At 41.2% G+C, this 25,692-nt stretch overlaps 2 protein-coding genes across 5 annotated transcripts in view; both read right to left on the bottom strand.

The window, feature by feature from the left end:
* The window catches only part of ptpn4a (protein tyrosine phosphatase non-receptor type 4a), a 66,973-nt gene extending 48,923 nt beyond the window's left edge, over nucleotides 1-18,050 (bottom strand). The window contains exon 1 of the mRNA XM_019269592.2: nucleotides 17,456-18,050. The gene's annotated coding sequence lies outside the window, so the exon portion shown is untranslated. The remainder of the gene's footprint in view (nucleotides 1-17,455) is intronic.
* Nucleotides 18,051-19,120: 1,070 nt separating this feature from the next.
* On the bottom strand, nucleotides 19,121-24,477 carry tmem177 (transmembrane protein 177). Of its 4 annotated transcripts, none has more exons than XM_027291342.1 (3): nucleotides 24,312-24,385; nucleotides 22,920-23,184; nucleotides 19,121-22,653 (listed from the first exon to the last, which is right to left on the bottom strand). In XM_027291342.1, exons 1-3 carry the CDS (start codon nucleotides 24,365-24,367, stop codon nucleotides 21,922-21,924), a joined length of 1,053 nt encoding a protein of 350 aa, XP_027147143.1. In that variant the 5' UTR covers nucleotides 24,368-24,385; the 3' UTR covers nucleotides 19,121-21,921. The 4 variants fall into 4 exon arrangements, with proteins under 4 accessions (XP_027147143.1, XP_010742010.3, XP_019125131.1 ...); XM_010743708.3 differs by having other exon boundaries at nucleotides 19,122-22,653; nucleotides 24,382-24,477; XM_019269586.2 differs by having other exon boundaries at nucleotides 19,122-22,653; nucleotides 24,240-24,343.
* Between the last annotated feature and the right edge of the window lie 1,215 nt (nucleotides 24,478-25,692).

Raw genomic sequence — 25,692 nt, 5'->3', positions numbered from 1 at the left:
AATGTATTTTTATTTTGTGCTACTTCAAAGTTTCTCTGACACTACTAGAGATCTGTCTGAGCAGAAACCACCAGATTGTCATCTCTTTTGTTTGTCATGGTGTCCAGCAGCAGCTTGTTTATGTAACATCCAACGATTATAAGCTGTTCTGCGGTAAGAGTTGTAACAGTCCAAGTATTGAAGCAAACATACAAACAGCACACAGCTGGTTCAATAACTGATTTAATTCACAGAGCGCACAAACATGCAACCACCACCTACAACAAGCTGTGTGGATACACAAGATACTTTTTAGATTTATCTGCTGCAGGGCTTGAATTGATTTGAGTAGCAAGAGGGTCAACAAGAAAAGGCTAGTAAACAAGAAGTGAACTTTGCCTTGACTAAATAAAATAACATCCAAGCTTGTCAGAGTGGACAGTACAGGCCATTATCTACCACCACTGCAACGTAGCGGGAAAAAATGAAAAGGAATTTAAAATGAAACAGCTAAACTTGGACACAGATTGAGGCCCCTCGTCTCTACAGTAATGTGGACGCGCACACAGGAAAACAGAATGCGGAGAAACGGTGATGCTGGTTTGATTAAAGCAGCACATTCCCCTGATTTTTCCTTTCCTGCTGACGCTGGCACCTTTAAATGTTACCAGGGGTCATGTTCTGAGCACGCTGCAAATTTCCACCCGCATCCACCTCAACCCTGCACATTCCTGCCCCGCCAGCAGGGAGGCCAGGTGTTCTATACCAAGCACTCCCACCCACACCCAACCCCCCCACACACCACACCACGGGCCTTTATCAGCATGAAAACTCAGCTACACGGCTGAGGATTACAGCCACATTTACACCTGACAGAAACAATACTGCATGTACATATAACTACTCATTTAACACAGAGTCTATATGTTGTTGTTATTTTTTTCTGTCTTAACCTTTGCATCTTTTTATTCAGAAATGTCTTCTTTCAGATTTAGCTGAGAAGATGCTAATACTGTGTGTCAAGCCAAGTAATAACCTGAATGTATCAATACAGCAAATATTTTTTATTTAATTTTTGGCTTTATTTGACAGAGATAGCTGAAAGGGCCACAGGTTGGTACTGTGCGTCGAACAACTGATCTAACCAACGCCCCCAATACAAATCCAACCAGATTCTCTATGACCGCTCTGTGTCTGACTTCCGGCCAGCTTGAACTGCTCTGTGCAGACTGACGCGGGCTGCTCGCGGTGTCAAAAATAGAACAGACACGTATTCCCCGCGGAGCTGAGCGAAGGCCCGCTTCTGGGACGCTTCTGATACCGGTGGCCAGTGCGGTTTGACACACTGACTAAATCAGTCGCGTATAGCTCTGCGCCACACGAAGCGCAACACATCCGTGCCCGTTGGAATTTGGGGGTAAATCTTCCACACTTGACCTTTAAAAAGAAGAAGTTTGTCAATTAAATACCATCACTGTTGCCATTATTTCTAGTAAGGGGTAAAAGTATAGTGACTATTTGAGGTGATGTAAGGTTCATCAGGAAGCCTCGTTCAGCAGCTCTAGCCTTCACTTCGTACCTCTTATACACGGTATAATTCTGATTTTGATAAAATATCTCTAAGGCCCTAAGTGTGTATTTGACAGAGTGTAATAATCAGTAAGTCAGCCTCTTTTAGTTAGAGTGTGAAAGCTGCCTTGACACCAAAAGAGAAAACAATGCACACACCTACGTCCAAGCGAATACATATTCATGTGAGAGAGCTGATCTCAGCTCATTTGCATTTCACTTGTTTAAACTCATGCACACTGTGTGTGCATCTGTGCATCTGTGAATATTATACATACAGTAATCTAGCTGATGCAGCATAACACATTCATACATAGATTTTTACACACCTAAACATGTAAACAAAGCTCTGTTAAAAGCACTTAAAACACTATTTTTACTTTTATTCATTTTCACAGGAGGAAAATAAAAACTACGCAACGGAACACATGCACCCAGCTGTATCCTGCACGTTAACTTAGAAACTTTTACGTCACGAGATCGAAAAATCACCAAACATGCTCGCTGGTGTTTGTCAAACTAGGTCGAAGCTTAAAGTCTGAGCATCAGCGAGCTTGTCGGGCAGTTGCTGAGTTTCGGGCCGTCAACACTCAAAACATTATAAATTTGAAAGGAATTACACGGCGTTAAGCGCTTTGATTCGGATCACATGAATGAAGCGCTTGCTTTTGCCTGAACGCACAGAGGTCTTACAGTGAAAGAACCCAACGGCCATTAAGTATGAAACTTTTTTCTGACGCATCATTCAGCCCAGTAATTCAGTGGCATGGAGTGCGAGGTACTGTCAAGAAGTCAAAGTGAATGGATTTTCTCACAACTGTGGAGAAATTTACACCAGTGCATCTTCACACATGGTTGGTGCATTTTTTTTTGGTAATCTCATCTGTCACTTAAAAAAAAAAGAAAAACAGCACAATAGCATCTAAAAATGTGATGAGTGATGATGAGCACTACATCTTTACTTAATCCCCTGCACCCTCAGGATGACCCTGTATTCCTATTGTTAGCAACTATAATTGTTGAGGTCATGACACTCTAAGCTAAACCAATCAGGATTCATTTCATCAAATTTCAACCAATCTTGTTCATTGCCCATCTTTCCTCCTGCTACTTAAGCCCTTTTTCCAAGTAGCCTTTCATATGATATTATTGTTCTTTGCTGAGAAATAGAATTAGACCGGGCTTGACATTTAAAATGAGATAGGCTGACGGTATTTGAGGAAAGAGTACTAGGAAAAGGCTTTTATCATGAGCCTAATCCTTAGAAGCAATACGATAGTAATTTTCCAGTAAACTCTGCTGCTGATCGAGGTTTTACTAAAATGTGGTCATATTATCAGTGCAGTATGGTCTACTAACTTCAAATGAAGATCAGATACAATCACATGCTAAAGAAGCGCTTTCATTCTCTGCCTGGATGCATCTAGAAGGTTTCTACCTCGGTCTATAAATGTACAGTGACCTGTGCAAATGCAACATGTGCATGCACATTTCCATTATTACACAATGATCAAACCATATCCTTCACAAAAATGTCAATTCAAGTTGATCTATGGTCACAACAGTGTGAGATTTTAAACAGTACAATAATGTCACAGAAAATATCAGTTTCAACGTGTAATAGGATTTTTTTGGGGTTCTTTAATATCAGTTATAATGACCCTTAAAGGAATGAAAACTAAAGGGGCTCTATATTTTTACTATATTGTAAATTTCAGTAAACAGTATGCCCTATATTTATTTAATGTGTTTGTAAAGTAAGAATAAATGTGTTCTGAGTTTGTCAGACCAAAGATTAAGGTGCAACAACTGATCAGTTCATTCAAAAACTTTGTATGAAGACTAAAAGTCCCTGTAAAGTAAGAAAAAAGAACAAAGTTTGTCAGGCGGAAAAAAAGAAAGTGTTATTAACCACCCAGTAGAGATGGGAATTGATAAGATTTTTACGATTCCGATTCCGTTATCGATTCTCATTTGGTAAAAAAAGGAGAACAAACAGTTTGATCAGCATCATCTAGAAGAGGCAGTAAACTGGAGCAAGTACTAGTATAGCTGCCAGCCTCTGTGCCAGCCAGACTCTCTGTCTCATCATGGTCATCTTCTAAACGTAATGCAGAAGGCATTCGTTTAATGTTAACTGTTATAGCATGTTTTACAAAGCAGCACATCGCACTAACATGGTAGGCAGTGTGTTACCTTCCGTAGTAACCACAGAGGTGCTCATAGCCTGGCTGCTGCCGCTGCTGCTAGGTTGAGATTCTTCTCCAGTCCAAAGCGTGTCAAAAACACGACATTCATTTACAAATATTGCATGTTGTGTGCGCAAATGTTTCTGCATGTTCGTCGTGTTCCCTCCCGTTATCTCCACTTTGCAATGATTGCAAGTCGCCCTGTTGCCATCTTTTTTGGTGAAATGCAGCCAAACTTTGGAGCGTTTGAACCGAGCGGGTGTCATTGTTTACTACTGATTGCACTACACATGTGAAACGTGCGCAAGTTACGGGGCGTAATTTGTCGTGCTTGCTAGAATCGAGCGTGCGTAACTTCTTGCGTAAGTTACACAACGTAATTCGTGCTTGCTAGAATCGAGCGTGCGTAACTTCTTGCGTAAGTTACACAACGTAATTCGTGCTTGCTGGAATCATTAAGAGAATCGTTAGATAAACTGCCAAACGATTCCATGGAATTGAAACACACGTGGCTTCAGTGTGTCATCGAGCCACCCTTTAGGACCGCCCCCCTCTTACTCCAGGTTTCAGTAATATATCACTCAAAGTCTTTTCACATGTTTTCAGCAACTTTTTTTCCAGCATATTTAATGTATTTTGAAAGAAATCTCAGAATTGCCTTTACACAGACTTTAATAACACTAATAGGATTGAAAAGCCGATGCACATTTGTCGTTTGTCACCATCAATTTTCATAGCATGGTACATAAACAATTTCTGCTTCAACAAACTGGAGAGTTCACTATTGTGGAACTCACTATGGTTATATGTGATAATTAAAAGTTGTATACATTCATATACATAAGCATACACATGGTACAACACACTCATTAGGTCCGCATGCCTACACAGGTGCACAAATCACATGCATAACAACATCTGCTGCTTTTAAATATCTAAAAATGTATTGTGCGTGTGCCATCAGCACAAATGGTCACTTCTAAGATGAAGTTTTTGCCTTCAGTAAGTCCTTTTTTTACAGATCTCTACCTGGTGTGGTTGTGTGTGTGTGTGTGCGCACAACATACTGTGAGCTCATAGAGTTTTGCTGATGAAAGAGATTCTGGTTTGATGCATAATCTAGGAAAAATTTTGCACTGTGCCACACCTCTCTCTCTTTGTGTATTGTTATTAATTAATGATGATCGCCATTTTCTTAAAGTCATAATTAGTTTTCAGTGAAAACAAACGATCTACTTCTTTGGTCTACTTGGTGACTTTTTTTCAGTAAACCCAAGGTTTAAAAGCAGCTTTGTCTGTCCGCAGTCTCTCTGCTACACACACATAATTCAACATGAATTTGATCTACCACGTGGATTTTTATGTCACATTTACTTTTCAGACAGAGCCATGGTTTTCACCCTCCAGTGCTGCGGTTCAAGGTTAGAAATTTCTGTAGGTGGGGGACAGGGGGACGGGTGTAATGTTGACGATACACACGGGATGTGGTTCAAGAAGACCTATTTAAATATAAAAATCAATAAATTTAATATCCTTAAGGCAGAGTAAGTGCAAACAGCAATAGGCTGAGCTGCAGCACTGGTGAGCCATGAAGAAGAGGCGATTCAAAAGCAAAGTTGATGATTTAATAGCTTGTTTGAATGTATTATATAGCTCATATAACAAGAAGCATGTGAGTGGGAGAGGTGTTAGGGGATGTCTCTGTTCCACTGGTTGTATGAAGAGGTGAAGATGAAGAGATGGAGGTGGGTGAACACATTGTGGTTGGTAAACAGGGCCAAAACAGGAAAGCGTGGGCTCACCTGACAATCACCTCGCAGTCTGTACAATGTTTCCACGCTGTAGAAAATAAGGTTTGCCGCTGCATAGCGAAAAATACTGAGGCAGCAATTAGTCACCCTTTTTTTTTTTCGGGTCCTGAGGTTAAAGACAGACGTGTGCCTGGATTACTCCCCTGTCAAAGCCACACAATTTTACTTCATACAATACCAAGGTGCACGCGTATCTTGCAGATGCATGTGTCAAACAGCTGTTGCAGAACAAATCTCTCGACGTCAGGCTCTAAAGTGACGTTTGATTTCTGCTAGCATCGCTCAACGCAGCGTACTGTCAAAGTCTTGACACAGTAATGACTGCCTTTTTCCTCACAGAGCTGGCACTGCTTCGGTACAAAGAACAACTTGTGACAATAACGTGCCATGGCTTACCAAACTCTAACTGTGACCTTCCTGACTGCGGCCAGAGCATTGTGCTGCTAATGAGGATGACGTTAAATACTGCTGTTAGTACAGAGGATAATGATGTGGTTTAAATATTTATATTAACAATGCAACTGTTTACATGTTCGAAACACACCAAAACGTCAACGCCCTGCCTTTTGTGCTGCCATGTGCTGAGCTGAGGCAATCCAAGTGAGCATATTTGCATGCACAAATTAGCTTGGAAAGATTTAACAATTGCTGTCAGGTTGATTCCATGTATTCTATCGCATTTATGTTCCCTGTTAAATTACAACGACAGCGTACAATACACAAACGACACGTTCTCTGTAGCTTTACAAAGGTTACATATGTAGGCCAGTACAGGTTATGTTGGATTTGTCATTGTGTTACTAAGCAGATGGCATTTCCTCTGCAGTGCTGACCTGATATACAACAACCTCAAACTGGGTTTCACAAACATGGGTTAAAACAGTGCTTGATTTAGCCCGTTCTGCATTAATCTGATTTTACAAAAGAAGATTAGTGCAACCTCAGACCTAAGTGAAGGCTTAAATGAACCAATGAAACAGATTCAACTTTGGACTGATGCTGTCATTAGTAGTATGTAGTATTAATGTGTGTAGAATAGAAATGAGCTGCACTGACAGAAACACACAACACGGCCATACTTTGGCTTTCCATGGCTCCATATACTGTTGATGTTGTAATAGTTGGCTGTAGATTAACATTTACTGATGCAGCATGTTCATACTCACTCATTTCTGTGCACGTGTGAACCCTGTGCATGTTTGAGGTCGTTTAGGGTGCTGAATTTTGCATACTTCATCCAGCTAAACCAGTGGTTCTTAACCTGGGTTCGATCGAACCCTAGGGGTTCGGTGAGTCGGTCTCAGGGGTTCGGTGGAGCCTCCGCCCTGGAATTTTTTATACCATTTGTTACAACATATCTTTGTGAGCAATCGTTTTTGAGGATGCTGGACATAAAAACTAAGAAAAGGAACAGACTTTGCTGTAAAAATGACATGAGACTGGCACTTGCCAAGGTGAAGCCACGCATATGAACTGGTCTCTCAAAACAGCAGAAGTCACACTGAGTTAAGTTGTTGTGAGTTCATGCACTGTGTTGGTTTTGTTATTTGAACAAGGTGATGTTAATGCACGGTTCATTTTGTGCACGAGTAAAAAAATCGTATTTTATTTTTTACTAAAGAAGGGTTCGGTGAATGAGCATATGAAACTGGTGGGGTTCGGTACCTCCAACAAGGTCAAGAACCACTGAGCTAAACACCTAAACTCTTCCTGTAAAATCCCTATGACATGCTCTTGCTGTACACAGCAGCACAACAGTACCCCATTAACATCTACGTTTTTTTCTTGAATTTATGTCTTGATGTTGTGGATCGATGAAAGGGTGCTTTTGTTACATTCGTGTAGTTATGACAATTTATCAGCTCTAAAAAAAATCAATACACTAACTGAAACATAACAGGTCTAGATATTCAATATGTACATTCGGGCCAGTCCACAACTGTAGCATCTGAAAACTGGCTCTCAACCTAACAAACTGTAAAGTGTCACACTGTAGCGGTAGCTTAGCTAGTGTTAATCAGTTGCTAGGTTAATGCTTAAGCGAGAGGTGTTGAAATATGCACGGATTCATAGTCCTTGTAATGAATGCGTCTTAAAGTGTCTAAGAAATGTCATGTATTGTGTCCTCTTGCTAAGAGCTTCCATGCTGGCACAGTGTAGCCGTGAGTCAGCCAGAGCCTGCCCCCTGCCTCATGCTGAAATCAGAGAAACCACAAGAATGTAACAGCTTCTGTTATTATCCCTCCCTGCTGCCTTGCTGCCTGATAGCCTGCCCCAGAAAATAGCGGCAAGGCTGCCTCCCTCTCACACACACACACACACACACTCTTGTTCTCTCTCTGTCCTCTCATTCTCATCTCTGACGCACACACACACACACACATATATATATTTTTTCTCTCTGGGTATGGTTGTCCATTTTGCTTGCTTTCTTTCTGCACACACAGAGACTGTATATAAGCTCAAGCGCACACACACACGCACAAGACCTGACAGTGCAAAATCACATAGACTGCAATTTGTTTTTCCTACTGAGAATTGCTGCAAACCAAGGGCTGTCAGACACGTAGAAACATCTAGATAAATTCCCACAGAAACACCAAGCTGCTACAGTACATAAGCAGCCAGCAGACACAGTAAAATGAAATAACAGACTGGCTGATTGACGCGCTGTCCAACAAGGTTGGGTTAGGTTTTTGCTGGTTTTGTCTGGTCTACGAGCTCAAACCAGATTGCTTTTGTTCGAGCTGTTATTCTGGCAAACTGAAAAGAGAAGAGCAAGCAGCTCGGAGCGATGTCAACCATTTAATGGGCGGTGGCTACAAAACTCTCAGCTCTTGTCTGTAGCGCACGTTAGCATTAGTAGAGTACGCCGAGTCGCGGGTGGTGAAGAGTTAACAGTGTCTTCACGGTACAGCGCTAATTTGTTTGTCAAATACATTCCAGCACAGTTAGTGAACAATGACCCCGTCATTTTCAATGTGACTGATATAACCCTGACAATACAGTGTTTGCTATGTTAGCAAGGTAGCTAGCCAAGCTATAACAGTCAGTAATGTAACCAAAGTATGATTTTTTCTTTGTTACAGTTCATGTGCTGCGCTGTTAATTGCAACTCAATATGTCCTGTATTCATTTCAAATTAAAAGCCATGAGCCGTTTCAGTTCACAAGAACCATTCAAGGCTTTTATTGTGAAATATTTATGAGAATGTGTTACGGAAAACTTATAACGTCCACTCTCATTACGTTTTAATCAGTGTTTGAGTTAAGCAGTTGACAACTAGAGGTAAAATTTGGCATGTTCGGTATAGTTGCTTTAATATTGTGAAGCCAGCAACTCGCAAGATCTCTCCCCCTCTCACTAATTAACTACTGAATCAGGAAGAAAAATAAATAAATAAATAAGGGTATTTTGGAAGTATGTTATACATTGTAGTTGTTCAGTACATGGTTGTGAAATGAAACTTAACAGGTCCTAGAACGGAGCCCTGCTTTGTTGTGAAAAGGTTCGCTTGGGGGAAGGATCATTCCTATCCTCGGGCTGCGAGTTGAAGCCGAGAAAGGTTAGGCTCAGACATCAACAAAGGAGCACGGGGAAGTGGTTTAAGCTCACGTGGGTGGACACACCCTCCTGAAAATGTATGCCCATCAGCCTTTGTAATCAGATATCTCTATGCATGTTGTCTTTTCCCTCTTTCTTTACTGCATCATCTCACATGCGCAGTGACGACATTTTCACTACTTTACGCTCGGCACATATCTGTTGACAATACAGAAGGAATTATGGCTTAAACAAGACAGCCATGCAGACTCCGTTTCAAGAGCAGTGAGGACAAAAATAAACGAGAGCACATGGATAGAAAACACGCCCAACAGTGAAGAAACTGGAAGCAGTATGAAATAAAAACAGCAGTACCAATGTCTTGTGTTTTTAGGCCGCTCTTTATGTGCTTGTTTGAGTTGGATGCGGAATCCTATTGCGCTTCCTCCACACATCTCCAAGCTAAACAAGGTTTTACCGTGTAAACTGTTGATGCTGAAATAACCCTGTCAAGTGTCACACAAAACACACTGCATATCTGAGAATTGAGGGCAGGAAATGTTAATGCTTAGTAACAAATATGAGAGTACCGAAAATACAACTCGTAAGTTACTGTCACTGATGCTGCTCGTTGGTAAAAAGCAGGCCTATTTCTGCCTGTGACAGATCAGTCATTTCAGATTAGAACAACACTATTAATGTCACTACGTTTAGCTGCATGACTGTAAGTAATTCAATCTAGCTAAGCAAAAAACAAAAACAAAAAAAAAAACATTTGCAAACCAAACTTGTCACATTTCAACTGAAGCTGAGATCAAACACAATGAAACTGCGGTCATTTCTCTTGAGGTTGGGGGGGACGCAGCAGAAACAGGCAGTCGATCCATTTTTGGCCCTGACCCACTGTTGTTAAGCAACTGTGACTTTTGACCTCCTGAGGTATTCAAGGCTCTTTAAGCAGCTGTTTCAAAGGCAGACCTGAGGATCTGAAGCTGACACACACACACACACACACACACATGCTAAGCTCAGGTTGCACAAGCTGCAGGTTATAATAGGCACACGGCAACAGATCTACAACTCTTTGCTGAGCAAATCCACGATACATCTTTAGGAAATGGTGTGTGTGTGTGTGTAAATGTGCATAGAAGGACGCGTGTTGCTGTGTGTATGCATTTTGGAGGATTGTGGGGAGGATGATAGTGAGGGGACAAGCCAAAACACGCGTCGGAGCATAACTCTTGAGTAAAGAGTCAGGAGCCAGCTGTACTCACATACCTGAGGAGTGTAAAGGTGGTGGGGGGTGGGGCTGCATTCAAGGAGTCCTCTCCTTTAGTGGCAAATGTTCAGGTATGGTCATTTCATCCAGTGTTATTCTCTAATAATGTACTGACATGAAGAACCAATCTCATCAACTTACCCAAAACTGAGGGCATCGAAAGACTTGTTTTAGGCACCTGACAAACCATTACTTTTGTCACCACATCCATGCTATCCTCTACTTACGTGTATTTAGATAAACCGAGAAACCGAGATGGCTTTCCAGAAGAGTCCAACTCTCTGAGCAGCTTAGCAACATACTTAAGCTGGGTGGAGTGATCACACCTCAGTGACAGTGGCACAGCCGCTGTGAAAATCTGAAATCTTAACACATCCATCGTGACTACTGTCCACACGACGTAATGAACACTGAACCCTCGTGTCAGTGTGTTGCTGACAAACATGTCAACATAATGATAACCCTGGCAGCACCGATTGTCCAGAGTGTTTTAGTTAGCAGAAATAATGTATGACTGGTCTTGGTACCAGTCCCTAAAGACTACATGACAGTTAAGATGAGTAGGAAGTCAGTGAGGAGGAACTCTATACATAGGGTGACAACCCTATTTATAGAGAGTATGTATGTATGTATGTATGTATGTATGTATGTATGTATGTTTATTCCCATAAATTCCAGGAATTTATGGGAGTAAACGGGAATAAATCGTGAATTTACAAAACTGAAGGTTGGCCCTTAACAGGGAACTTAATCTATGCTATTCTACAATCATGCACATACACTGCCACAACCCACACATTTGAGCCTGTGGACCACATAAAGTGAAGTAAGGTTTGATGACATTATGCGATAAACATATTTGATGTATAGTATTAATGTTTAACTTGCAAATAGCACGTGAAAATGTATCCATGCAGTAGTAGTTAGATGCCAAATAAGCTATAGCTAGCATTCATTGACCATTTATGAGGCTATCTTATCGCGATGCTAGCTTGCCCCTAATTACTAAATTACCCCCAATTTACAGTGAATTCCCATAAATTCCCCAACTTAACTTCCCATGAAAAGTTTCTGGAAATTTACTGTAAATGTTCCACCCCTTTGCAACCCGATTTACACACTGAGGAAACAAAGAGATTGAAAGGAAATCAGTGGCTGATCAGTGAAGATAAAGTGATAAAGTAGTATCAGCAGTCATAATTTAAAAGAACCTGCAATAAAGCCAAACATTGATGCCAATGAGTTACCCCGTGTCTAGACACCTTTTTCTCCGATCCCACTATTTAAGCATTATTGCTTCTATCCATTTCATACCCGGTGATCATCAACGATCGTGTTAATCCTTTAATGTCTTTATGTTCCTCTGTCTTAATCCAACCTCTGCAGGGCTAGCTAAGTCTATCTCACAGCCCCTAAACTATAATCTAGCTAGCTTTATCTCCTGGCTCTGTTAGCATAATCTAGCCCTGCATTTTTCAGAAACTGGGTTAGAACACACAAGTGACTCATAATAGGGCAGATACAGATGATGAATTACAACAGATATCCAGAGCCTCTATTTATGTTGCCAAGGCCTGCAGGCTTGTGGGCTAGTGGAGTAAAAAGTCATTCTCGCTGAATAAATTAGGACATTTTATTTTATAGATCTAGATCCAAAGAGATGAAGTGGACCTAGTGTGGTCTTTAGAAAAAAAAAAAGAAAGAAAAAAAAAATCAAACAACTTTGAGGTCTCAAAGAGTAATTTTCAATGTAATATGTTCGGCAGATTTTACCACACCTGAGTAAGAAATAAGGGGGTCTGTCTCTGGCTCCTCTCTCCGGGTGGATAGTATGCCATTTCAGCTAATCAAACCATTACGACTGCCTACAAACTGAGCACAGCATTAGCATAATGTGCAGTTTCATCTGATTAGTTCTGCATGACGCTGGACGGAGAGAGGGAGGGAGGGAGAGACAGCAGAGAGGATGGAAAAGGTGACACTGATCTGACAATAATTCATCTAGAATGAAATCTGAGAGAGAAAACCACTACAAACTCATGTTCTGTAAAAAAGTACGACTGAGTCATTCAATGATTTTTCACAGAAACAGCAAGGTCCCTCGGAGCATTCACATGAAGAATCCTTGTCTATTTTCTGAATGATATTGCAACTACAAGGCTAAAAAGCCTGACAGATGCAACCACATGATACTGTTATTCTTTAATACCAATCAACGCACGCATGTGTCACAGTTATTGGCACCACTTCTGTCAAGGCACCTTCATCCTGGCATTCTGAAGCTGTGGTATCTTGCGCAGAATAAACACAGCTGTGTTTGGGGCTCGGAAGATGATTTTCGCTAAAGAGTTGTGCCATATCCGCCCCAGCAACAGACCACTAACTAGCTGCCTTTCTGAGAGCTATCTGGCTGGATATTTATGTGAATGGATGGCTGCTTGGCCGGTTCACTTGAAGAGTGCCAGTCAGACAGACTGAAAGTGCTGTAAACTCAGGACAATGATAGTGATCTGACAGTGCTACCAGCCTATGCGATGTTGGGCACAAATTCGGCATATTTGTAAATGCACTGCAACTATTCTGCATTTTAGAACGAGTGATTTGCCTTCACGTAATTACTGATGCAAGATGCACAACATTCAAGGAATAAGCTGGCACAAAATCACCAGTAACTTGGCAACAGTTGGGTCAGTGTGCAACCACTGTTAACTGAAATGGCCGAACTCTGACTGTCTATCAAGCAAGCTCTGCTTACTGCACTTCCCCAACTGCAAATAGGACTGTGAGCTTTCCAAAGGGTTATGACAGAATAGGCAGGCAGCTGGTCCTCTTGGTTAAACATGAACAGGCTGCTCTTTGACAGGACTGTCACCAACAGTCAGCACAGGTCACAGAGAGTCTGGTCTAACTCACATAAAAAAGGACTATCTAGTGAAGAAAAGGTAAGCAGCACTAAATTGGTTCTACATTATGGTGACAGAACAGGTTTCATTGTAGCTCTTCTGGCAATGCAGCTTACTAAAGTGAGATACCAAAATACGAGCATCTTTGAGGCCTGATAATGTATCTTGCCTGCAGCACCCAGCCTGCAGTCTTCTTACCAACACTGTCAGTTAACACCAACACGGAGCTGTCAGCACTACTGAGCACCACGCTGAGGGTGTGCCTTTCCAATGTTGAGACTAACCAGACATAAGGTGTCAAGCAAAGATAGAGAAAAGGGAAGAGTTGACAACTCGAAGCAGAAAAAGGTGAGAAACAGGAAAGAAAGGAAGTAGTTAAAGCTGAAGGCGAGACTATGATTTTGAGATACAATTATGAGACAAAACCAAATTCCTAAACATGTTTCATCCATTCATTTTGCACACGCTCTACTAAACACAGACTTCTTATATCATATAATTTAGGCACATAATGTTCCACATATTCTCTAAAAGGCTGCTACACATCATCAGCGATAAAACTGCTTCACACGGGCGGTGCTTCCTATATAGGGGGAGCAGTGACACCCAACGGGACCGAAGCATTACCCTCATCTGTGAGCGTCACTGGAAACTGTCGCCGAGTGCTGTGCTCAAAGTTCAAATTCTTTCAACTTAGACCTCTGGTGCCGCTGACCTTTCAAAGTGCAGCCAGTGAGATAGTAGCTATATGTGAAGTAGCCTAGCGACGACACATGCAACCAATGGAGGCAGGGGGTTATAACACAATGTTATAACACAACATTAAAAACATACCACGGTCTTACCAGGAAAAGGGATCCATGGCGAAAAGTTAGCAATCAGACGGGGAAATTATCAGCTTTGTGAATAGGCTTGTTACAATCTAAACACAATGCTAAAGTTAGCTCTTTGTGTACGTAGCTATGCCACATGTACACAGTGACAGCATGGCTACATGGGCAGAAGACTTTAGCTTGGCAAGAGTCAATCCCATCGAAATCCTGATTTGTTTTTGGTTAAAGAAAAATGTATTTTTGCTGACTCCACTGCGCTACACTTGTGTCTCTGCAGGCACTATGACCTCACGGTGAGCTAAGACCAAAGCTCTTATCATGTGAAGGCAGCTTAACACACTGTGCTCCTGGCCCATCCCACAGTGTATACACATCTTAACCTTTCAAATAGGCACGAACAATGGTCGACCTTTGACTTCTTTGCTATGTGGGCTGGTTTATGATGTTTAACCAGGAAGCTGTCATCTTTATGCATCTTCTCTACAGGCACCAGACAAACCTGTGGAGAGGCATCTAGCAAAAAAAAAGATAAAAGATAAATTGGTGGTGAGAGGTCCAAGATCGTTAAAAGTAGACGTGAATTTGTTGGACCTCTTAACTTACCACATAAACACTAATGAAACAGCTTAACGCTTGCACATATTTCAGATGTAGCATGAGCAGTAAAGCAGAATTGTTAAAACACTGTTCCTCACTTCATAGCTTCCTCACTTCCAAAGAAAACAGTAGAATATGTTGCAAAAGTAACCTCATTTTGCCTTTGCTCCAAGACAAAATAATTCCTGCTAAAGTGAAGACAATTGGCAGAAGTGGTTAGTCATTTTTAGCTATTGTTAATCAAGACAATAAAATTCTGGGGATGACTAAGAATTGTCAGGAAAACGTAAGGATGAATTACAATTCATCTCCGCTCCATATCCACAGTTCAATCTGAGCAAGTCGCCTCGGGGTCTGATCATACACCACTACGTAAGTCTCAACTTGCTCCCATGAGATTTCCCTGGCCCCTGCTACCAGGTGCAGTTTATCCCCATTACCCCTGCCACACCTGTGCCCCCCTTCCAGTCTTTCAGTAGCTATATCCTCTTCTTGCACACAAACACTTCTGATGTACACCATGGCAGGTTCAGGTGTGCTGCTCAAACAAACCTATTGCCACAGGTAATTTAATCTTCACCAGCTGAGTCCATCCACTCTTAAAACTCTTCATGTTTAGGCAGAGAAAAAGCCAATTCATTTTAAGTCCGGTCCACGATTACCTGCATGTCACAAAACACATGAAAACAAACCAGCGCACCGCCTCCAGTCCTGCTGTTTGTTTCAGCTATCAAAGATAGGACGTGCATGATTATCCCTTTAAAGAAACCTGGATGTCTGACTCGGGTTTACTCCATCTGAGCTAAAACGCCACAGTTGCAAAAATATTTCTTACTACCACCACCGCTTAAATATATAATAAGATGGCAATCAATAGTCTGGAATGGTGTCCCAAATAAAAATGCGCTAAGTAGTTCAGCTTCAAAAACCATCAGCCTCAGACCGCGATTCCCAAACGTATTCAGGTCAAGACCAACCGCAGACACTGGATCAAAGAAAGTTTTTTTTTGTTTACACGGTGCAGTGGTTAGCGCCATCGCCTCACAGCAAGAAGGTTGCCAGTTCAAACCTCGGCTGGGGCCTTACTGTGTTTGTATGTTCTCCCCGTGTCTGCGTGGGTTCTCTCGGGCTTCCTCCCACAGTCCAAAAACATGCACTTCGGTTAATTTGTGACTCTAAATTGGCCCGAGGTGTCAATGTGAGTGTGAATGGTTGTTTGTCTTCATGCGCATCTGGTGACTTGTCCAGGGTGTACCCCACCTCTCGGTCAAAGTCAGCTGAGATATGCTCCAGCCCCACCGTGACTCTGATGAGGTTAAGCGGTTACAGATAATGGATGGGTTCCTTCATTCATGGACACACACAAAACAACAAAAAACAGTAAAATTACACAGGATATGCACAGCGTGTCATGTAGGTAGGTGGCATGGGGTGCTCGCAGACCCCCTGAGGATCTCAAACTACACTTGCGTGGTTGCTGCTTTGGAAAACTGAACCCAACTACTGGATTTCATTCACAATATCCTTCCTCTGGTAAGATCCCATTCAGTCCCCCTAAGCAATGCCTCTAAAGTCATTGTGCATGAGTTTATATGAGAGAACAAGACAAAAGATAAGAGCCAGGGAGAAAGAAAGCGAGAGAAAGAGAGAAGAGAGGCCAGACAAACAGGACAGAACAGGGTCCGTATGATCTCAGCAGCGGCAGCAGACTGGCAAGCAGCAGGCAGCAGAGGAGCCGACTGCGACCCAAAAGATGTGGCACGGATGGTGGAGGATTACGTCATCGAGAGAGAGAGAGAGAGAGAGAGAGAGAGAGAGAAAAAAAAAAAAAAAAGGAGGACGCCTGATCATCACAGCAAACCCTCACATCCATTACTTAACACCACATAGTTAACAGCTTTATCAGAGCTTTTTTTTCTATCATTTACCTCGCAGGTGTGTGTGTGTTGCTGGGATATGAAAGATTATGCATGCATGCATGAAAGCAGGGCTGCGATAAGCAGCTCTGTTTGGATGTTTTATAGGATGTGACACGTACATGAGGAGTAACAGCATCATTCAGCAATGAATGACACACACACAAAAAAAACGCATTTATTTACATCTGAATGAACTGCAATCTATACCTTTAAATCCTTTATGGTAAAATAATAATAATAATTTAAAAACAACAACAAACCGCTCACTCGTTAACAGTTATTACACGCGATGCAGGAATGTCATCTTTAAAAGCCAACCGTCACATAACTGCCGCCGCACCAACTGTCATTAAACGGCTTATTGTACACTGACCGTTAACGGCTTTGTTTGACTAAACTGCATTAAAATATGAGCCAAAGTTGTATTAATTCAATAAACCTTTCAATTACATACCAACACTGCGCACATTGGATTAGCTACGTGAAGTAAAAGCTGCGAGATATTGAATGGGCAGCTAACGTGAGCTAAGCTACACACACATATATATACCGCTGTTAAGGTTATGGGATTTTAAAATGTAACGTTAAGGCGCGTTTATTTGTTTTATTGTGAGCTCCCGCTCGAAAAGACACAAGTGTATGAAGAAAACAAGCCTTGTGGATAAGCGTTATCCCGCTGGTGTTTCGCAACATTTTTTTTTTTTTAGCTGTGCGGGGAGCAACTTGGATAAAAGTGACAGCGCTAAGCTAACTAGCTGTCTGGCTGGCTGGCTGGCTGGCTAACGTCAGCTGGCTCTTAAAAAGCTGCTGGCCTGTGAATGAGTCTTTCTTACCGTCATAAACTGCTCCAGGGGCGTCCAGTTTTTAAGGAATATATTTTTTTGCTGTATGAGGAAATGGTTTGTGTGGGGGCGATATAGCCCGAACATCCAAGATCAGTTCACCCGCTGCCGATGAATCCCAAGCATCATCATTATCACAGTCTTCATCAGTACTCGGAGTCCGGCGCGGCTTCACACACATCCATCCAGCAGAGCGGGGCCTCCTCCGGGCTCGACCATGCAACTGGCTCGGCGACGACGGATAATCCACAAGACGGGAGCCCCTGCAGTAACCATTGGCTAGACGCGGCGATTTAAAGCAGTCATTTCAGGTCGAGAGGATGAAAAATATATTCCCACGCAGGCGTAGATGTGAAGAAATGTACTCGGCGAAAAGGTTACAAGTGAAAATATTTGGACATAAAATCAGAGAATAGGCGAATGTTGCGTTTCTGACTCTCCCAACATGAGCCTGTCCGTTGAAGTCAGCTTTCTCTCTCTCTCTCTCTGCAGCTGCTTTGCCTGCCTGCCTTGCAGCACAGCAGCGATCAGCATAGTGACGTAATGGCGTAAACCGTGCGCACAGGGGCGGGGCCACGGAGCGGGAGGCGCGCTGTTTGTTTTTGAGCGCACCCCCCTCCTACAAAAAAAATGAAATCTTAAAAAAATTCCCCCACACTTTGCTGCATTTTTTTAAATTTATGAAGATCATAATGACTATGACTATTAGGTAGCCTGGATATTTCTTTGTGCAATACGTGTAAAAAAAAAAAAATGTCACTTTACTTTTGCAATGAGTACTACTAGTGTAATATATCCTATTCATATAGTATGTTCATATTTATTTATACAGTAATACTTGAATATAGTTGTCACAACCTTGTATATTTTCCAATTTTAACTTGAATATAGTTGTCACAACCTTGTATATTTTCCAATTTTATTCTATTTCAGTATATTTTGTATTTAATTTGTTTTTGTATATTTCAGATCATACGCTTATTTATATTTTTCTCATATTCTATTTAAGTATATTTTGTATTTTATATTCCTTTTTTACCTACATTTTTTATAGTATTGTATTTTACCTCTTTAGCTTATGTTTCATCTGTTACAAACTTTGATGCTCAGCTGACCGGTTCCTCTTGTCCAACATATGTCATTGTATTGTTGATCCCATGTTAACCCGCATATGATAAATAAAACCTGAAACTAAATACATAAAGATTGGCCTGATCTGACATGACATGTGCTCACAAACACTGACATAGAAGAGCTGACTGTGGTACATAACATACTTTAAATGTGACTATTTCCTAATGTGAACTTTAAAATGTATGTGTATGTACTTCATAATGTAGCAGCACATGTGGAGGTTATCATGCTATGTCTTTACTGGTACGGCCCACGTGAGATCAAATTGGGCTGTATGTTGCCCCTGAGCTAAACAGAGTTTGACATCCCTGATTTAAATACATTTAATGTATACAAAAGGATTCACAACACGCCTTCATAATTGATTATTATTTAGGTAATTATACAATGGTTTAAAAAAAACAAACCTTCACCTTTTTTTTGTTTTTTATCCTGTTTGTCGGTCTAAATTTCAGAATGAACATCACTGTGTGACTTTCAAAATAAATGCAAAAATGTTTTTTTTTTCTTGTTCTCTTTCACTTCATTCAGAACAAATCAATGTCATTCACAGACACTTCAAAAGAAAGCGTGTGAGAGTGTTAATGTGGACTATACTGACCTCAAGTGGCTCCAAAAAGAAACAGCCTACAATAGCACTAACAATGGACCATTGTACAGTCAACTCTTGCTTGGCATACAGTGAAGTAAGCAGATGAAGCGGAGCACTGAGAATAAGACAATAAACTCAGTGTTGTTGATATGAATATCCCACAGGACGCTGTGTAGTTGTAGGGGAAATGATGGAGTAGACCTAGAAATTCAGTCCCATGCGTTCTTCTTCTTCTTTTTCACAGAAACATTCATCAGAGATTTTTCTTTTTCTCAGCTGTGTTTTCCATAGAGTATAAGATGATAATAAGAGGATTATTTTGATGCAACAAGATTATTCAACTTCAACATACAATTAACTGACAGGAATATTCCAGACTTACTTTAAAGCAAATTCACAGAACTTGTTCAGCCCCTCCTACATTTCTCACTTGCAGAGATAAATTAGTTCATAGGAACTTGGCTTGGGAGGCTGGTTCAAGTCCAACATGGACCAAAGTATGGAGAGTGGACTCATAGCAGGAGAGCTGCCGGTTCACCCTCTCCAGCTACCAGTCCACTGCTGAGGTGCTACTGAGGTACCCTTGAGCAAGGTATCAAACCCCTAACTTCTCAAATGGCGCTGCTACGTGGCTGCCCATCAATCCACCATCTCTCCACATTTGCATGTCTATGAGCCCTTTGTGTGTGTTGTTATTTCAGGCCTATATGTGTGTGTAAAACTGAGAATTTCCTCACAAAGGATTCAAAAAGTATCTATTCTATTCTCAGTATGTCAATTCTTGAATTCACTTTAACTGAAATTTTTACTTTAGGTGCAGGTTCATTAGCCCATCCAGGGTTTCTGCCTCTCCCCAAAGCCCACAATCCGCTGCATAACCATAGACCTGGAGCAAACTGCTCATGGGCACTAATGTAGAGAGGCGTCCCTCTACTCCACTTTTTTCCATCTGCGTGCTTTTTATGTCTGTGTCTTAATCAGGACATGTGCCTTCTAGTTTTGATTCTACTGACTCATTAAAAAAACACCACAATGGCGTCTGGATTCTACTTAGCGGTTACATCTACAGCATGGTCTACCTGAGGGCAATACAGTAAAATGTCAGTGTATGTCTATCTGCAACTCTATTAATTACATGCTTCTATATTTAGCTCAGTCCGCAGGGTACAAGATCGGAAATGTAATTAAAACACCAAATCTGAACCTTGTTAATATGCAGGCAGACGACCTGAGGGAACTTGGGTGCTATATGATGAGTTCTGAGTCACAATAAGCTGGATATTAAGATTATTATCGCTAAATAAATTAGTTAGGGCCATGCAAATGATGTAGTGTGTTAGTCCCCTTAAAGGTTAGTGGAAACCTGGCATCAGAGAAATAAAAGAATAATAAATGAATACTGCTCTTCATTAGTGAACACAATTAGATGTTATCCTTATGAGGGCAAAAAGATGGCTATAGGTAACGAGAGCACAGGGAAAATACAAAGATGGAGCCTTTTAATAGATCTACTGTGAAAATATTGCATTAACAAGTTCTTTATGAACATACTTTAAGGTGTACTTTAACACCTTCGGGTGCGACATATGCACATATGGATGGTACATGGCTGCTCTGTGGGAAGGTTCATTGCTTTATGGCTCACATTTCTGTAAATGAGTGTATCAACATACCCAACATACTTTCTTCCATAATGGTTTTATCTGACTTTTATTTAGAGCGAACAAACCAGAACACATGAACACAGCTAACTAACAATGACATTTTTTCTGCAGTCAGTTACAAAGAAACATTCAGCTGAACAGCTGAACACCAAGAAGTCAAGGTCAAACCTGGTGTTTCAAACTGCAGATCCATTTTCTATTATTTCTCTCTATATATATATATATATATATATATGAGAACTGATACACTGGTTCTACAAGGAGGAGAAATAATAGGTTTCAACTGAGATGTGAAAAAGAAATTTAAAAAAAGAATAAAAAGCCTGTGTGCCTTATTGGAAAAATATGACATGTTGTCAACAGCTACTTCTTTGGTATAAAGTAGTAGGAAGGAAAACTGTTCAGATTTATGGATAATCAAAAGAAAGCAGAACTTTGTGGGAAGATTTGTTGCCATTTGGTCTTTTAAATGTTATTCTTCAGTGCTATGATCAAAAACCACAACCTCCATTCACCCTGACTGTAATGGGGTTGAAGCAGAAACCTTGCAGATGGATATCTGATCTGGATAAATAAAAGCAAACCAAATACAACTATGCAATGAATATATGTAAAGAAATATGTTTCCTTACATACAGACACTGAGTATTCCTCAACAGTGATGCCTTATTTTGCATGATAGAGACTGTCATGTCTGTTTAACAACATATATTTGATCATGTGCTCTGAACAGGCTTCATAATGTTTATTTGTATATTGGGTCCAAAATTAACAATCAAATTTTTGTTTCTTTTATTGGATAAAAAAAACAAACAACATTTGACAATTTAAATGCTACCTCACTTCAGGATTCATTCAAATATTGCACAAAATAACATTAACACATGTGGGATGTCACATTTCTCTGAAAATGTGTTAATTCTTTTTGCTGTTGCTAAAAAAAAAAATCCTTCTATGGCTGTGCTTCTGCACAGTCTGTTCAGAAATAAGCACAACTTACAGTAGATCGCAACAGGTTCAGGCGAGGCCCAGTGACATCCATCATAACTCTCAACTTCCATTTCTTTTCAAACTTTCTCCTCTTTCAGCAGAGTGAGGATGCCCTCCCTCCTGGACGTGTATGGTGTGTGTTTCAGCTGTAGGAGGTGAGCAGGAAACAAATTCCCACTTGGAGCATACATATCCTCTCCCTTCTGCCCCATCAGGGAGCGCAGTGTCCTGTTTCTGGATAGAATCTTATCGTAAAACTCTACCCCTCCTTTGGCATAATCACGGGACACTCCCGCTGCACGTCGGTCTGAGGTAAAGTCAATCCACTTCGCAACAGCATCCGACATGAGGAAGTGGGACACGGCACCAAGCCCCAGCGCTAAAAAGTTTGCAGCACCTCGAAACAGTGCAGGCTTGGCGTAGAGTCCCAACATTTGCTTCAGCGCCACGCTGTACACCCAAACACCACCGAGACAGACCGGGGCAACAGCAGCATACATGACAGGTCCTCCGGACTGCAAGCGAGCCACTTCTCTCGCTATGGCAAATTTCTGCGCCTCGTGAGAAAACACCAATGACTCCTTTAGAGCGGAACCGGTGTCGCTGCTCCAGTCCACAGTTTTGCCGTTGATGAAAATGGTGCGGTTGGTGATTCCGCTCGGGTCGTCGGCCGTGCTGTTAAAGTTTGCAGGGATACCAATTTGTGCCCCTGCAGGAAGCCAAGGGACACCGGCACCAACCGGATGGAACCCAAAGGAGGCGAAGGCAGAGAAATTCTTGGGTGAGCTGATACCATAGTCCTTTATTACCTACAAATGATGACAAAAACATTGAAATTTGAATTTTATGTCACGTTTTTTTTCAGTGTGCATTTTGATACTGTACTTTCATGGCATTTCTCCTCCGTCTAACATAAATTTCTTACTTCAGCTATGAAAAATGTTGCGCATAACGCCGAAAACATAAAGATAACTGGATAATAATCGCTCAAACACAGTACCATCTGTAACTGTGCAAACCTATTTCAGTTTAGAAAACAGCTCAAATTAAACTCATGCACTTCCACACCCACTACCTGTTGAAAAAGATCCTCAAGCTTTTCGGACAGCGTGACTGGCTCTCCTTGGTGCCAGGCCTGATAGAGCTGACGGTAGGTCACGTCCGGGAAAACGTGGTAGAACATGTTGGCTGCGAAGACCCCGCCACAGCTCGCTATAAGCAGCGGAGTGCGATACTTCTGGAGAAGCGCAGAGTACTTGAGGAAACGGGACGCCATGTTTTGTTCTTTATTATTGTTTTTGTAGTGCCAGTTATGGGGTGCAGACTTCAGCAGGTAGCATCTGTAAAAGAAGCAATACATTTATATAAGTCAGTGGTTCTTAACCTGGGTTCGATCGAACCCTAGGGGTTCGGTGAGTCGGTCTCAGGGGTTCGGTGGAGCCTCCGCCCTGGAATTTTTTATACCATTTGTTACAACATATCTTTGTGAGCAATCGTTTTCGAGGATGCTGGACATAAAAACTAAGAAAAGGAACAGACTTTGCTGTGAAAATGACATGAGACTGGCACTTGCCAAGGTGAAGCCACGCATATCTGAACTGGTCTCTCAAAGGCAACAGCAGAAGTCACACTGAGGTAAGTTGTTGTGAGTTCATGCACTGTGTTGGTTTTGTTATTTGAACAAGGTGATGTTAATGCACGGTTCATTTTGTGCACCAGTAAAAAAATCATATTTTATTTTTTACTAAAGAAGGGTTCGGTGAATGAGCATATGAAACTGGTGGGGTTCGGTACCTCCACCAAGGTTAAGAACCACTGATATAAGTATATGAACAGGTCTGACATGCTGAGTGAATTCAAAGAGGGTTGGATAGAGTTTGAATGACTGTCAAGGACACTTCAGGCAGCAGTTTGAACCTTTGTTGTCCTGTTGAAGGGATATTCTCTTTAAGCACAAAGTCTCTGTTCACAAAGACACTGACACCAGCAAATAATAGCTGACACTACTATTGTATTATGTTCCTGTCAACAGATAAAGCCCATGTATAGAGAGATATATCAACATAACTGAGGCTAACTCCAGTGATTTAGCCTCGTACAATGACATATTAGCTGATATAACACCGTGGTAAGCCCTAAAAGTTATTCTTTCTTTTATTATTTCTGGTCTTGAGTACATTTATTTATCTGACGCTGCATGTTGGGTGTTATTTTCAGAGTACCGAGTCAAAAATGCTGCTGCATTTCATTTTCTGCATTCAAGTTAGGCTACGACTGCATGCTAATAACTATTTATACACATTTCACATCGCCAAAACAAACAGAAAACATTACAAGGTGTCGTTAAGCAGCTATATCGATGAACACAGACACAGTGGGCTTGTGTTTTACTCACAGTTACACGACACTACGGCTTTACTTTAGACAAACAGGAGCTCTCAGCTCCGTTAGCGTTTAGTTAGCTCACCGAAAGCAAACACAGTGAGGATAAAAACATGAGCTTCCTCCAAACACTGCAAACATCTACTCACACTCACATGCTCCTCACAAGGACAGCACCGAGACCCTGACCGTACAGCGACTTAGCTGTCGTCATGGTGTTTGCACGACAGTTTTACGACAGTGTGTTTTAAAGCAGCATCAGTCTGTTGCTATGGTTGGATTATTATTTGAGCTCACACATTAATGTATACACATCACTGTTTATTTGAAATTAGTTTAGAGTTGTAAACACAAGCATGGAAATAATTAACCACCTATTAATTAGCATGAATTAGAGATACTTATTAATCCCTTGATGGAAAATTATTTTTTTTACTTAGTTTACATGCATTTTAACCCAAACAGCCAGAGCAGCACCATGCGAGCAGATTCAGTTTCTTGCTCAAGGGCACATCGTCAGTGCCCAGGAGGTAAACTGGCACCTCTCCAGCTACGCAGTCCATACCGGACTGGATTTGACCCGGCCACGGTTCCCAAGCCATGTCTCTATGGACTGAGCTTTTAAATATCTATATAGAAATCTTGTGTCTGTCCTATTTTTCATTTCCTATGATGATGCAGAGGTCATGACAAACAAAATATGAGGCACAGAGATGTGTGCTGTTTTCTGGGTGGTGACACATGTAACCAGCACACGGGTGAGATGTTTAGATTAATCAACGTGTCCGATAACAGACTCATCAAACTCGGATAATTATTCTCGGACATGGGATCTTCAAAAACTATCTGACATAGAAATAAGTGAATAAGTATAGAAATAAATGATCATGTAGTGAAATTAAAACAATACTATTTGAAAGGTATGCATAAAAATGGTCAGAAGTTGTCTGTAAAATAAAATTGAAAAAAGTGTATGTATCATCCAGAGAGCTGTCACACTTAACCTGAGCAGAACAACAGCGGTCTCTGTCCCAGCTCAGGGTGGAAATGAATGAAACACACGGTTGTTTTGTATCTCAATCTTAGATAAAGGCTTTTTTTAATAAAATGTCTTGATTTGTTTTCAATGTGTGGTGAATGTAGACTTCAGTGTTTAACCTAGTCTAAGGAGCAGGATGTTCATATTTGCATGGTGGTATACGATATGTGTTATTACTCAAATTTGTAGTGTATTTTAAGCACATGCAGGCCAGGCACCCTTTGGTCCATGACACTTAGAAGACTTAACTTTACTAATAAGCATAACTGGAAATAATTGTTCAGTTACTTATTAAATTATAATAGGAGAAATCATCTGTTAAGTGGTCACCGTTCACACAGTTAGACATTTCTCACTCTTTTAGAGAGAAAGTGCTTCACACAGTTAGACATTTCTCACTCTTTTAGAGAGAAAGTGCTTTATTCTG

This window comes from Larimichthys crocea, chromosome XVIII, assembly GCF_000972845.2.
Source record: "Larimichthys crocea isolate SSNF chromosome XVIII, L_crocea_2.0, whole genome shotgun sequence".
In the NCBI taxonomy this organism is placed as follows: Eukaryota; Metazoa; Chordata; class Actinopteri; family Sciaenidae; genus Larimichthys; species Larimichthys crocea.
This window is presented reverse-complemented; position numbering and strand designations above follow the sequence as displayed.

What these genes read in the sequence shown, in the direction of transcription:
- tmem177 (XM_010743708.3), bottom strand. Translation starts at nt 24,440, where the DNA reads ATGACGACAGCTAAGTCGCTGTACGGTCAGGGTCTCGGTGCTGTCCTT. An exon ending in GCTGTCCTTGTGAGGAGCAT is followed by an intron (nt 23,185 to 24,381) that starts GTGAGTGTGAGT and finishes CTTCTTTTACAG; the next exon opens with ATGCTACCTGCTGAAGTCTG. An exon ending in TTGAGGATCTTTTTCAACAG is followed by an intron (nt 22,654 to 22,919) that starts GTAGTGGGTGTG and finishes CATCATTTGTAG; the next exon opens with GTAATAAAGGACTATGGTAT.